The 12765-nt window shown below is 46.0% G+C and overlaps 8 protein-coding genes across 8 annotated transcripts; 3 read left to right on the top strand and 5 right to left on the bottom strand.

Annotated features, from left to right (window-relative positions):
• Nucleotides 1-1412: 1412 nt before the first annotated feature.
• Nucleotides 1413-2285, top strand: N7495_006415 (concanavalin A-like lectin/glucanase; the record flags this gene model as incomplete). Its single annotated transcript, XM_057209066.1, has 2 exons — nucleotides 1413-1831; nucleotides 1886-2285. The coding sequence occupies 2 exons, from the start codon at nucleotides 1413-1415 to the stop codon at nucleotides 2283-2285; spliced, it is 819 nt and encodes a 272-aa protein (XP_057062840.1).
• A 174-nt stretch (nucleotides 2286-2459) lies between these two features.
• Nucleotides 2460-2966, bottom strand: N7495_006414 (GNAT family N-acetyltransferase; the record flags this gene model as incomplete). The annotated part of the gene is made up of 1 exon (XM_057209065.1): nucleotides 2460-2966. One exon carries the CDS (start codon nucleotides 2964-2966, stop codon nucleotides 2460-2462), a length of 507 nt encoding a protein of 168 aa, XP_057062839.1.
• Nucleotides 2967-4643: 1677 nt separating this feature from the next.
• On the bottom strand, nucleotides 4644-4949 carry N7495_006413 (uncharacterized protein; the record flags this gene model as incomplete). Its single annotated transcript, XM_057209064.1, has 1 exon — nucleotides 4644-4949. One exon carries the CDS (start codon nucleotides 4947-4949, stop codon nucleotides 4644-4646), a length of 306 nt encoding a protein of 101 aa, XP_057062838.1.
• A 1336-nt stretch (nucleotides 4950-6285) lies between these two features.
• N7495_006412 (Mpv17/PMP22 family protein) lies at nucleotides 6286-7247 on the top strand (the record flags this gene model as incomplete). The annotated part of the gene is made up of 4 exons (XM_057209063.1): nucleotides 6286-6420; nucleotides 6496-6771; nucleotides 6846-7112; nucleotides 7164-7247. The coding sequence occupies 4 exons, from the start codon at nucleotides 6286-6288 to the stop codon at nucleotides 7245-7247; spliced, it is 762 nt and encodes a 253-aa protein (XP_057062837.1).
• Nucleotides 7248-7595: 348 nt separating this feature from the next.
• On the bottom strand, nucleotides 7596-8015 carry N7495_006411 (DCN1-like protein; the record flags this gene model as incomplete). Its single annotated transcript, XM_057209062.1, has 1 exon — nucleotides 7596-8015. One exon carries the CDS (start codon nucleotides 8013-8015, stop codon nucleotides 7596-7598), a length of 420 nt encoding a protein of 139 aa, XP_057062836.1.
• Nucleotides 8016-8047: 32 nt separating this feature from the next.
• On the bottom strand, nucleotides 8048-8482 carry N7495_006410 (uncharacterized protein; the record flags this gene model as incomplete). The annotated part of the gene is made up of 2 exons (XM_057209061.1): nucleotides 8048-8257; nucleotides 8336-8482. The coding sequence occupies 2 exons, from the start codon at nucleotides 8480-8482 to the stop codon at nucleotides 8048-8050; spliced, it is 357 nt and encodes a 118-aa protein (XP_057062835.1).
• Nucleotides 8483-9458: 976 nt separating this feature from the next.
• On the bottom strand, nucleotides 9459-10330 carry N7495_006409 (ribosome biosynthesis protein NIP7; the record flags this gene model as incomplete). Its single annotated transcript, XM_057209060.1, has 5 exons — nucleotides 9459-9482; nucleotides 9539-9633; nucleotides 9687-9828; nucleotides 9879-9959; nucleotides 10040-10330. 5 exons carry the CDS (start codon nucleotides 10328-10330, stop codon nucleotides 9459-9461), a joined length of 633 nt encoding a protein of 210 aa, XP_057062834.1.
• Nucleotides 10331-10559: 229 nt separating this feature from the next.
• On the top strand, nucleotides 10560-12605 carry N7495_006408 (nuclear export protein Noc3; the record flags this gene model as incomplete). The annotated part of the gene is made up of 1 exon (XM_057209059.1): nucleotides 10560-12605. One exon carries the CDS (start codon nucleotides 10560-10562, stop codon nucleotides 12603-12605), a length of 2046 nt encoding a protein of 681 aa, XP_057062833.1.
• Nucleotides 12606-12765: the final 160 nt, after the last annotated feature.

Below are 12765 nucleotides of genomic sequence, written 5' to 3'. Positions count from 1 at the left end.
CAGTCACCGTTTTAACAAAAGCCCTCTAGCGTTGAATATCAGGAGCTTTTTGGCGCCTCTTTTGATAGCTCTCCTAGGCTTCATTAAGCCTGCGCGCATTTGGGGGCTATCGATCAACTACGTTGAAAGGACAGGGTTCACACATTGCACTATATGTAACTGGAGTAGGGAATGGGTCGTCCTAGATTCTTAGTATATACATTGTGCAAGGTGGTGTGAAGTGTGTTCGATTCATCTAGCTACTCGGGGTGCTGATAGTGGTTCCCCGTGACCCGGGGGTCTACATGTTCCGTTCCGGGCAATGGTATTGCGGGATTGCAATATTCATGTTCCGACAGGGGCCTTTCAAACAACCATTTACCGTCCCCTGGATGTGTCATCGAAACCGCTGATAATTTAAGCTAAAAACTCGCGCAGCTGATGGGTGATTTCCATTCTGAGCGCACTGATAGCTCAAGAACTCGTTCCTTCTGATTCTTAGTATCTAAAGATATGGTGATGGGTAGTGCTTGATATCAATTGAAGATATAGGTGTATAATATCCAAATCATTGCATATGGGTGCTGGACCCACGTTAGCGCGGGTAATAATAAATTGGTAATATGTGAAAGGGGCTAGCTAGGTTCATCCTCGATTCTAAAATCCATACAGACTCCATATGTCTGAGAATCTAAGTCTTGCATTCCGCACCTGCATGAACAAGTTGGGCACAAAGGATTTAACTTGCATAATTCTTTGAATTTGAACCGCCTGGTGTTACGCAACGTGCATTATCAAGAAGCCTTTGTCTGGAATAGATGAAACAGTAGATCTGATTGGTCGAATCCTATAACGGAGTGAAAGGAATGAAAGACCGAGTGATACGTCCCTCCTTCCTGCCTAAGTAGGTAGCCCTATGAATCGAAGGTGTGCTAAAAGGTCAAAGGCTCATTGAAGGAACTGATGGATCTGAAGTGAATCGTGATAGATATAATTATGGACTAAACGAGGAACAATACCTGATTCGGGAATAAGTCGTTTTTTTTTTTTTTAAATAACCGGCCTCAGTGGGGCTGAATTCTCAATTGATTCAACCAATAAACTTATTCACACGAATGTGTTCTAGATCCTGGGGTTAATGTGATAGAGGCATTTGGTCTTATTCCTTCGAATGCCCGTGAGGTATTAATGCACAAAGTAAATTAAGAAAATCCTTCCAGTTGCCCTAGGCCACTGATCCGATGCATCTGGAACACCGCATAGTTATGGATAATTAGGTCTTGTTTCTTGATAACCTAGTTGACATATCTGTAACAAAATAGCCCCTCATAATTCTAAGCCCCGTACAATTTATAAAACCTTTATCTTTCCTATAGATTTTGATCGTCTTGCTTTTCTCGTCCATTCATTTCTCGGTTTTTCATTTGTTCGGAATGATTTTCAAATCTTTCGCCCTCTCGGCTCTTGCTGTCTTGTTTGCCGTAGCTCCCGCCCAGGCTGGTCCTGACTCGCACGACAAATTCCATCGCGATGTTATTCCCAGACACCGTCTTGCTGAAGCCCGTCATGAGATTGTTGCCCGGGATGCCATTTCCTCCATCTGCACTCAGAACGATATCATTACTACCACTTCTTTTATTCTTTTCAATAACCTTTGGGGTGAAGACCAGGCCACCAGTGGTTCGCAGTGCACCTACCTTGACGCTGAAGGTGACGGCTGGATCGCTTGGCAGACTGCCTGGACCTGGGCCAGCGGCTCCACTAGCGTGAAGAGCTACGCCAATGCCGTGCTGAATATTGGAGCTCGCCAGCTGAGCACCATTTCCAGCATCCCAACCACCTGGAACTGGAGGTAAGAAGCACGATGTAACTGATATACCTGCGTCATTCAACTGACTTGTACCAGCTACTCGGGTACTGACATTGTCGCTGACGTCTCCTACGACATCATGCTGTCAACCGAAGACTCCACTACTGCTTCGCACTCGTACGAAATCATGATCTGGCTTGCCTCCTTCAGCGCAGAACCCATTGGATATTCTTCTGGTCCCATTGCCTACCCCTCCATCGGTGGCATTACCTGGACTTTGTACCAGGGCACCAACGACTGGGATGTGTTCAGCTTCGTTGCACCGGAGACAATCGAAAACTTCTCAGGAGATGTCAACGATTTCTTCACCTACCTCATTGACTACCAGGGAGTGTCTTCTTCCAACTACCTCCAGACTGTCGGTGCTGGCACTGAGCCCTTTGATGGAACTGATGCTTGGTTCACCACCACCCTCTACACTGCCTCACTCAGCTGAGCGAATCCATTGTCCGATGTTGATGCATAAATAATACCAATACCAGCTTCCAGTCTCTCGGGAAAAGAGTCAAATTAAGCCTCAAATATCTCCTTCAATCTTGGAATAAATCCCACATGTGGCCCACGTGCTGACGTGGCTGGTTAAAGCCAAAGTCAAAGCCAAATTAAACCTCTAGTTCCCAAAGCTCACCAGTAATCTTAATCCCAAAAGAAGCATGTTCAGTCTCCACATGAGCTTAAAGCCCTCACTTGCATAAATATGTCGAGCAGAGGTCAACGTACTTTGCGTCCAAAGCCCAACACGCGCATAGCCCACTTTCCTCGCGAAGCTCGTAGCAGTTTTCACCAAAGTACGACCAAGTCCGAGTCCCCGCGCCGTCGGCTCAACAAGTAGTAGTCGGATCTTAGCCGCATTGGACTTAGATGTGCGGTCTTGAACAAGCATTATCGAGCCGAGTATGTGGCCATCGTCGCGCTCAGCCACCCAGCAACGCTCTACTTCCGGTTCGTAATCTTCAATGAAGTTGGCTGCTATTTCGGCTACGAGACCTTCGAAGCGGGTGCCCAGCCGTATTCTTTCTTGATCATAGAGGACGCTGAGGCGGTGGATTATCCAGCCTATATCCCCTGGACGGTGGGTTCGGATGATGTAGGGTTTTGTAGGTGGTATGCTTCCCATATCTTCTAGAATTGGGGATTTGTAATTGATACCAGAGATTGATGTTTAGGAAATTGTTTCCAGGCACAGTTGAGTGCCTTCCAAACTCCATTTTTTGCTCTCGAATTCATGGGTGCATGTCAATGATAGGACGTGATGGTGGGGCTCGGATAAATATCGGATATATGGGTGAATCAGATAACCACCGCATAGATCGTAGATCGTATGTAGATCTGTGGATCAATGATGACTTCCAACCAAGTAGTAAAGCTCGTAAACGAACCGTGATTCTGCGTTATTCAAATAGTTTGGTTTCAAGGCTCATGTCGTATATCAGGGTAGGAAGCATATGCAATACACGCTGATATCTAAGGAATTGTAGTTCAAGAATGATCATCGCCCGAGTCGACAGGTAAATGTAGAAAAGAAGTCGAAGGACAGATATTTATATATTTATATCTCAATAGAAAAAAAATTTACAGTTAAATGAGCGCTACCTAGGTATGATCCAAAGCTGGTCAGTACCTGGACGTCCATTTTGGTCGAATGCCAAATTCGATGATCACCAACCAAACACAGCACTCAAGGCCTGGATCATTCATCACTCTCTATTGCATGTACCCTTACCTAAGGATTGTACTCGATTTTAATGTAAAAAGCAGTCATAGGTGAACGTTCAGATATCTCTTTAATGATTGAGATGACGTGTTTGCAATCTTCTACCACAGTTGAAAAAAAAAAAAAAAAAAAAATGAAAAAACATGGAAGTGAGAGAGGAAACCAGATTTTAGCTTTCAATTGACTGAAAAACGTCAGTCAGACTCACTTATCTGCATTAAACCATCGTTTTGCTAAATATCGACACGTTAATAACTACCATGATAGTCCAAAAGTCAGGAATGTGACCAAATGAGACCGAGCGTCATGTGAGAGATATGTGAGGTGGAAGGAGAGAAGCACAAGCAATTGTACCCGAGGATGTCGAAAAATGCCGAGAGATAATTAGAGAGATGATTGGAGTCTGGGTGGACTGAATTGAGCGCCCATCGCTCTCAACACACCATCTTATGTCAACACTCCACCATCCTCTTCTTCTCACCACCAACCACCTGTCACCAACCATCCAGCTGTCCAGCAGTCCTTCACTTCCATCATCAACCAAGACTGGTAATTCTATCGACTCGTCCATATTGCTGGCATGCTTTTTCTCGGCAGCAGAGGAAGTGCCTAATGCATCACCATCGCACGCGCCTCATCCGCTCGGCGCAACTAACTCGTTTGATGTCGTTCCTAATATTATTGAAACCTAAGCTATAAGTCACTGCCAAAAAGGGAGAGCATACCTACTGCCTGTCACTGGCTCGTAAATCAGCAACTGCCATTTCTACCTCCCCCACATAATCGAGCTCGATGTATTCCAGATCCCACTCTCGTCACGAGTCAATCCGGTATGTGTCGATGCCTTCCCATAGTTTATTTGGCTGCAATCTGTCGCGACGGGTTGCACGAGTACCTCCCGTGAGACCTCTTCGCAGCGAGGTAGGTGACAGAACAGTGAGAAATTTAGGTCCATCTCCAAGGCTGTTACTATCACTGGTAAATGAGCACCCGGCTTCAGATACCCAGGTAATTTAGAAAATATCATCTTCAACAAGAAAACTGGTTCATATCCTGAAAGGAATAAGAGTGTCATTACAATCAGGCACAACGACAATGGTATTCTGAGTCGAAGATCTCATCAGTGGGTTCCTCAAATTGCATATGTCCAACATATTGACCAAAATCAAGGACAAGGTCAAGGTAGGAGACATCACTGTCGTGATCATGGATATCGTCGAAAAAAGCACTTGGGTAAGATGACTTCATGCGAAGGTCGGCATGGTAATTTGCCACCTTTGCTCTGTTGTCATCGTTCCCATTAGTAGGGGCGACGATATCACTCATGCTGCTGGTGAATCTCTGTATATGGGGACTATATTTGGCTTCAGATCCAGACTTGAGCATTGTTCAAGAGAGACGGTGATAAAATGAAGTTCGAGAGATGTGAGGGAAGCCCACTTCAGCGAGTGTGCTTAGTCGCTAGTTTATGATATCGCCGGGGAGCCCTCTGTATTTCTCTCTCACAGGCACCTCCTAGCGTTCTTGCAGTGTGACAATCTTCTCCGAGAGACTTGATTCTTTCACACCTGCAATGCTCCACTCCACCACTTCTCGAACGATTCTCATCTAGATTCCTGTAAGTCAAAGATGCTCCAATCAACCAGGGCGCTACCAACATTGGCATTCTCGGTTATCGTTAACTGTACTAGTGTGAGCGATATTAATAGTGCACCGAATGCAAATTACCCAGTCTGTCTCCACCAGATTTCACAGGAATGGTCTGTAGCAGCTTCAATGGTACTACCAAAAAACTGATAGTTGAAATCTCAATTTTATTCCACAATTATGGCACAATATAGAGCTCATGTATGAAGAAATACAGCGAAGCCACTCTTTGATGTTTTGAACAAAAAGCACAAGAAAACGAGAAGTAACTAACTACCTTGAGCTTGGCTCTACATAGCTCAGATCTTCCATAAATCAGGAATGCTTGCAATTTAACTGCAGATCATGCCTTAGAAAGTTAGCAGATGTGACTTATCAGTTTTTCACAGCATAGATACCCTCTTACAGACAAGTCAATCACATTTAGAAGCCTGCAAGACATCATGACATGATAATGAGGGTTTTGTAGTCACGTGATATTCGTGATTGATTACTTAATCGGATTATATATATTAACTAATCACTGAGCAGGCTTGAAGACAAGATAGTGTAGTTTCAAGGCTGAAGCCAAATTGAACTTAGAACTTAATAAGTTCAATCGTCAAGACTCAAGAGAACCATTTATCTATACATATCATGTACTTTGGCGAGTTCCGATGAAGCCGTGGATGTTGCCGAGGCCCTAATTGAATTCATCATCTCAGGCTCATCTGCCGAATTCACGTGACTTAATTTGCTTTCTACCCCAGCATTTCAATCTGTCAACCCTCTCATTCCTAATCCCGTGCCTTAAATTCTTAATTTATCAACAATTCTCTTACAAGTCTTTCTACCAGGTACGTCTAGTTTACAGAATGGATACGGTTGCTAGGTGGTTCCCGATCCACTAGATTTAAGACGGCCCAGCCTCCTCTGGTCCCCTCTCAGCCTGATAAACAAACAAGCCCCCTTCTCACTCCAGCTCTATCCCAAGCCTTAAATTCTCTCCTTCTGGCTATTTATCGCTAAAAGACCTAGTTCTAGGCATATTCCGCAATTTTGAGACGTTCATTCGGCCGCTTAAATCCTACCCATCATGTCCGTCAAGTTCAAGGAGGAGAAGACCGTTACCGATACCGTCCGTGCGGTGGCCGATGGTAAGCATGAGGGTCTGGCGCATCGCGTCGGTGACCGTTTGACCGGCGGAAAGACTCCTAATGGATACCTCGCGGTATGTCAAACAGCTTCTGGAATATCCCAAGAACGTATTGGAATGCGCAATTGATTCGAAGAATGTGGATCACAGGCCTACCTCAAGCAGCTGCAGACCAACCCGCTGCGAACCAAGATGCTCACATCTGGTCTTCTCTCCGGTCTGCAAGAATTGCTCGCCTCTTTCCTGGCTCACGATGTTGGCAAGCACGGCCACTACTTCAGCTCGCGCATCCCGAAGATGTCGCTTTATGGCATGTTCATTGCCGCGCCGCTTGGTCATATCCTTATCGGCATTCTGCAGAAGATCTTCTCTGGTCGCACCAGCCTCAAGGCTAAGATTCTCCAGATCCTCGTCAGCAACCTGATTGTACGTTCCAAGTTCCGTTCTTGTCGCCAATGAGACAGGGACCCACTATACTAACGTTGCGCGATTCTTTATAGATCTCCCCCATCCAGAACAGCGTTTACCTCTGTTCGATGGCTATTATTGCTGGCGCGCGCACCTTCCACCAGGTTCGTGCTACCGTCAAGGCCGGTTTCCTGCCTGTAATGAAAGTCAGCTGGATCACTTCCCCGCTGGCACTGGCCTTTGCCCAAAAGTTCCTCCCCGAGCACACTTGGGTGCCCTTCTTTAACATTATCGGTTTCTTCATTGGAACCTATGTTAATACTCACACCAAGAAGAAGCGCCTGGAGGCACTTCGCAAGGTAGATTCTCCCAATGCATATTTCTGATAATCCACTGACTGAGTCCTGCAGCGCTACGACCAACGCCGCGGCGGCAGCGAGTACGAAAAGCGTGACTATGAGAAGCGTGACTATGAGAAGCGCGACTACCCTTGAACGTTTCCATTTGACAACTGCAGAGATGGAAGTCGAAAGACGAGACAAGTTTATTCCTTCCATGCTCAATCTGCGAATACCCCATGATATTTCTTTTGTCTCGTCATGTTATTACACTTTGTACATGCCCCCTTCAGATATCTTACAACAAATTTATGACCCATCCACATTTTCATCGTATGAACTCTGCAAATCTCTATTAAAATGTTGCCCACCTACTACACGAGTCTGGAGGGTTTGCAGATCAAGTCTCAGATATTCATTTCATGGAGAGACCAAGGCTCCGAATATTGAACGAAGTCAACGCTAATTACTACACCATACGTCCAAAATTTTGAGAACAAAGCTTTAGGACTCCACCTCCATAGCCTCACTGTTGGCACTCTTCTTTTCCTTCACAAAAGCTGCAAACTCATCAATCGCACCGGGCCAGGCTCCATCAGTGCTCCACCAACCCAATGTTTCATCTTCATGCGCCTTGTTAAGAAACACCTCAAGCTGTTCCCACAGATCTTTGCTGATGGGCTTCTTGCCATTCTGCTCGCAGAACTCAATCCACCAGTCCAGCCAAGGAGTGGTAGCCGTGTTGGCCGCAACACCGCCGGACTCAGCATTGAACAGCATGCGCCACTGCTCTACAGCAATTTCGTACTGGACATTACGTTGGCCCTGCATGCGAGAGAGCAAAAAGCAGTAGCGGTACACAGCGCGGAAAACATTCTTGTCCGCGGGGATTTTCTTGCGAAGATATTCAACGTGTTTAATCATCAGATCAATGGTATTGCACCTGAATGTAATGGTTAGGTGAATTTTAAACAAGGTGGGGTGGTGATATACTTTGCAGTTTTCCAACCAGCAATGAATTCATTCCGAGTAAATTCTCCCATGGCAGGGCATTTGCAGATCTCGGCAACAGCAACGCAGACGATTTCATCAAGTTTCACACCGAGGTCGTTGTAGTACTTGACGGCACCTTCGATGCCGATCTGGTCTTTCTCATCCGTAGAGGACTCTGTTCATTGTTAGCATTTTTGTCTGGAATTGGGGTAGGAATGCAACTTACGATAGGTATTGAAGATTTTGTCCACATCAGCTACAGGAAACTGGTGACTTTCATGGTATCTGCGAGTCCAGTCGACGATGTTAGCGGCGATTGCCCGGTGCATGGCCAGTTCGCGAGGGGTTCGACGCCCAGAGTTGGGTGCGATCAACGATAAGATCAAATCAGGATCCATTTTTGAGATGGGTGTAGAGGAGAATATTTCAGAGAAGATGGAAAATAATAAAAGGAAGTCATTAATAAGGCACGTATAGGGAGTGCAATACACGACGTAAACCGGGGATGTTTGAAATTTAGAGAAAAGGAATAGAAATTTCCAACTCACGTATCAATAGCTCGTTCGACGTTAAAATTTGTCGCTTTTAGGTACTATATAGCAACATATCAGATCCGAATATTAATATAAATTTGAGTCATAGAGCATTTGTCTGGAAAGGAGTATATCATTTCCGATTCCCTCCCTTTAAGACGGGTTTCTGATCGACTGGAATACTCATGTTAGAGGATACACTTACTCTTGCAGCTTGGCTGTCAGTAGCTCCAGTGAAAGCAACCACTTGGCTTATAGCCCGCTTTTGTTCTGCTGAATAACTAGGCATGGCGGGGGTATGATAGTCACGCTTAGGAACGCCGTTAGGGATGTGGGCTGAGTATAAAGCCCTTGAACCAAGTTGAGATTCACCAAACTATCAATATATAGACTGGAAAGATGATATAGAGATTGTATCGTCAGGTACTGCTGTTTTCGTAATTTAACAAAAACACGACGGTGTTGATTTCGTGCTAACTGATTACTCAGCTGATGCCTGAGGCATAAATTATATATTTTTGTGGATTTAGTTCTCAGTTTAGCTTCCTAGGACTTGGTCTATTACTGGTAAAATTTAGATGATTTAGATATTTGGGTGAAACAAAAGCAATGATTGCTTCCTAAGTAGCTAGTTAAGTATTGTTAGGTATTCTACCAACTACCCCAAGACGATTTTGAACTCTACTGTTTTGAACAAGTCGTACAGCATGATTGTATAGTCGGACTAAAATATTAAAGTCCACAAGGCAGAAATACTTTTTATATGACAGAAAATGACTCCTTAAACTCCCAGCCCGATCGAGTATGCGAACATCTTGTACTTGATAGCACAGTATCTCCTCTAGGTAGTGAACAGGGTATCCTCCTACTCAAAGTTAGTTATGTCCTCGTCTGCAGGTCCTTGAATAATGTATAACTCACCTCACGGAGCCACTCTCCACAATCTGCTTGACGAAAGATGACAGTAGAAGTCGGTTCGAGTTTACGTGCTTCGGCGGTGGAGCGAGCAGTCACACCTTTGAGCTGGTCAGTACAAGAATAGAACCCCGTAGACCCAGTTATAACTTACCGAAACCAAGAGGTTTATCATCCATCGAGAAAACCACGACACCAGTGTGTTCGGGGCAGTCCTCGCTCCATCGTCCAATGTGTGCCTTCAAGGCATTTCCACCGTAGAGCCATGGCATTTCGCCATTGGGTTTGATCCAAGCCTCGTACAATGTTAGCTTTGAAAGCCGCCTTGGAAAAATATGGTCATTACCTTATAACGAGCGTAAGGAGCAATGACATCCAGCGCGGTGATATTGAGACGGAATTTACCGGTCTTAGTGAACTTTCCGATCTATAGCACGGAAGTTGTGAGTACTTGAGTTGCGGAAATGTATATGGTCCGGTCGATGACACAGAAGAATTGCCACTTACTTGAGTGCCAACACAAAGAAGGTTATCTCTTGGGATCGAGACAGCCAGATTGGCCAGTCTCAAAGGCATGTAGTAGACACGGCTTCCTTGTAGCCGGAATACATACTGATCAGTCTGAAGCTGAGAAGCATCTTCGGAGGGAGGTTGAATCAGCTGTGTAATTCCGCGACCGACATAGTTTGCCAATTTGGTGAAAAGAGTCTGATCAAAAACAAGAATTATTACAAAGGCCATAAAGTTGATCAGCGGGGTGATTTTTACCTTAGTTTCTTCTTCAGTCAGTTGACGCATTTTGAGAAGTAGTATTGACTCTAATATAGTCTTTACAGGTAATTGTTTGGAAATGAAGCCGAGGTGGACGTTGCGAGAATCAACCGTGAAGCAATCTCAAAAATTTAGGCGGAGAAAATAAAAATTCCGGCAGAAAAGTCTTGGCCGCAAGAAAAAAAGTTCGGACCGCCTTTACGCCGCAGAGCTTTCGGCCTCTCTTTAGGAAAACATATCACCAAAACATAGCAAAATGGCACGCGGCCAGACAGTTAAACGGAGAAGATTGAGCCCCCCGGCTGACGAGGAGGCCAACGGAAAGGCCGAATACGACGCCGAATGGGACGTCGAGCAGGACTACGAGCAGCGCCCACGCAAGACAAACAAAAAAGCCAACGAGCGCACCCGGCTACCTATTAAGACCTCGGAAGGATTTGTCCATGCTGAGGAGGAGCCTGAGGTTGAGGACGTGGCAGACGACACAGATAGCTTTTTGGGCACTGACGATGACGAGGACGGAGAAGGAGAGTCTGAGGTGGAAATCGAGGAGAAAAAGCCCAAAATTCCCGTGAAGGTCCAAATTATACAAGCAAAGGAAGACCTAGCTCGTATTGCTACCTCGATCAACGAAGATCCCGAAGAAAACATTGCCCTATTCAAGACAATGGCTGATATGGTGGATAACCCTGACTCCCCCGTCACAGTCAAGAAGTTGGCTCTGGCCTCCCAGGCGGCTGTATATAAAGATGTCATTCCAGGTTATCGTATTCGCCCCCTCTCCGAAGAAGACATGACTGGCAAGGTCTCGAAAGAGGTGCGCAAGCTCCGCAACTTCGAGCAGACCCTTGTGTCGGGATACCGGAACTATGTGAACAAGCTGGCCGCATTGGCCAAGCCAGGTCGACAGGCGATGTACCAAAAGGATAATGGTCTGAAGAGCGTTGCTATTAACTGCGCATGTAGCATGCTCCAGGCAGTTCCACACTTCAACTTCCGTCTTGAGCTACTGAAGATCATTGTGAATCGACTTGCACGGAAACAGGTAGATGCCGACGTTGTGAGGTGTCGTGAGAGTTTGGAGGATGTCTTTGAAAAGGACAACGACGGTGTAGTGTCTCTTGAAGCCGTCCGTTTGCTCGCAAAGATGATCAGGGCCCGTGATTTCAAAATCCACGAGAGTGTTCTGGACACATTCCTTCATCTCCGTCTGCTAGGCGAATTCGGCCGACAGGCTTCGCAAAACCGGGTAGATCGTGAGGCTGAGGAAGAGCCAATTGGTGGGAAAAAGAAGAAGCAAGTGCGCGAGTTCCGTACCAAGCGCGAGCGCAAGGTCGTTAAAGAACGCAAGATTGTTGAAAAGGACATGAAACAAGCAGATGCTCTTGTTTCCCATGAAGAACGCGACAAGAACCAAGCTGAGACACTGAAGCTCGTCTTTGGTGTCTACTTCCGCATCCTTAAGCAGCGTATCCCCCATTTGATGGGCCCCGTGTTGGAAGGTTTGGCCAAATACGCCCGCTTGATCAACCAGGACTTTTTCGGAGATTTGTTAGAGGCAATGAAAGATCTCATTGGACACGCTGAACGTGACGAGCAAGGTGATGATAACGAGAACGAAGAACAAGATGAGGACCCCAGATCTGCTATGAACGATACAACGACTCGCGATGCTCGCCGTGAGACCCTGCTGTGCACCATCACTGCCTTTGCTCTGCTCGAGGGCCAAGACGCCAGCAAAGCCGCCTCCGCTCTCCATCTGGACCTCAGCTTTTTCATCAAGCACCTATACCGCTCCCTCTATGCTCTCTCCATCAATCCAGACGTCGAGTACAATCCCAAAACATCTCTGCGTCTTCCGGATCCCTACGCCCATGACCAGTCTGCCATTCAAACCCGGTCACGGAACAAGGTCAATTTCCAGACTCCAATGGTTCTGCTCCTTCGCTGCCTCCAATCCGCCCTAATTTCTCGCGTCCACGGCAACCCTCCCCCGAACCGACTTGCCAGTTTCTCCAAGCGTCTCATGACCACCTCGCTCCAGCTTCCTGAAAAATCCGCCCTTGCAACCCTCTCGCTCATGAGCCAGGTCTCAAAGAACCACGGTCGTCGTATTGCGGCGTTGTGGCACACCGATGAGCGCAAGGGTGATGGTGTATTCAATGCGTATGCTCTCGATGTTGAGGGTACCAATCCCTTCGCTGGATCCATATGGGAAGGCGAGCTGCTGCGTCATCATTATTGCCCCCAGGTCCGCACGGCAGCCCTTGATATTGAGAAGATAATGAGTTCAACAACTTAATATGTCTTTCTGTTGGACAGTTATTACATAGGAGTACACATTTTCATTACGCTGGAAAAATATTTTTTACATAAAACACTGCTGCTTCAATTCGAACTAGTTAAGAACATGATCACTCAACCTTTGCCTTCTCGTACTCCATCTCTTTTAAGAAAATGGA

Source organism: Penicillium taxi (assembly GCF_028828555.1).
Source record: "Penicillium taxi strain IBT 34144 chromosome Unknown utg000004l_segment0_segment0, whole genome shotgun sequence".
NCBI lineage: Eukaryota > Fungi > Ascomycota > Eurotiomycetes > Eurotiales > Aspergillaceae > Penicillium > Penicillium taxi.
The sequence above is the reverse complement of the archived record's forward strand: the minus strand, read 5'-3'. Positions and strand labels throughout refer to the sequence as shown.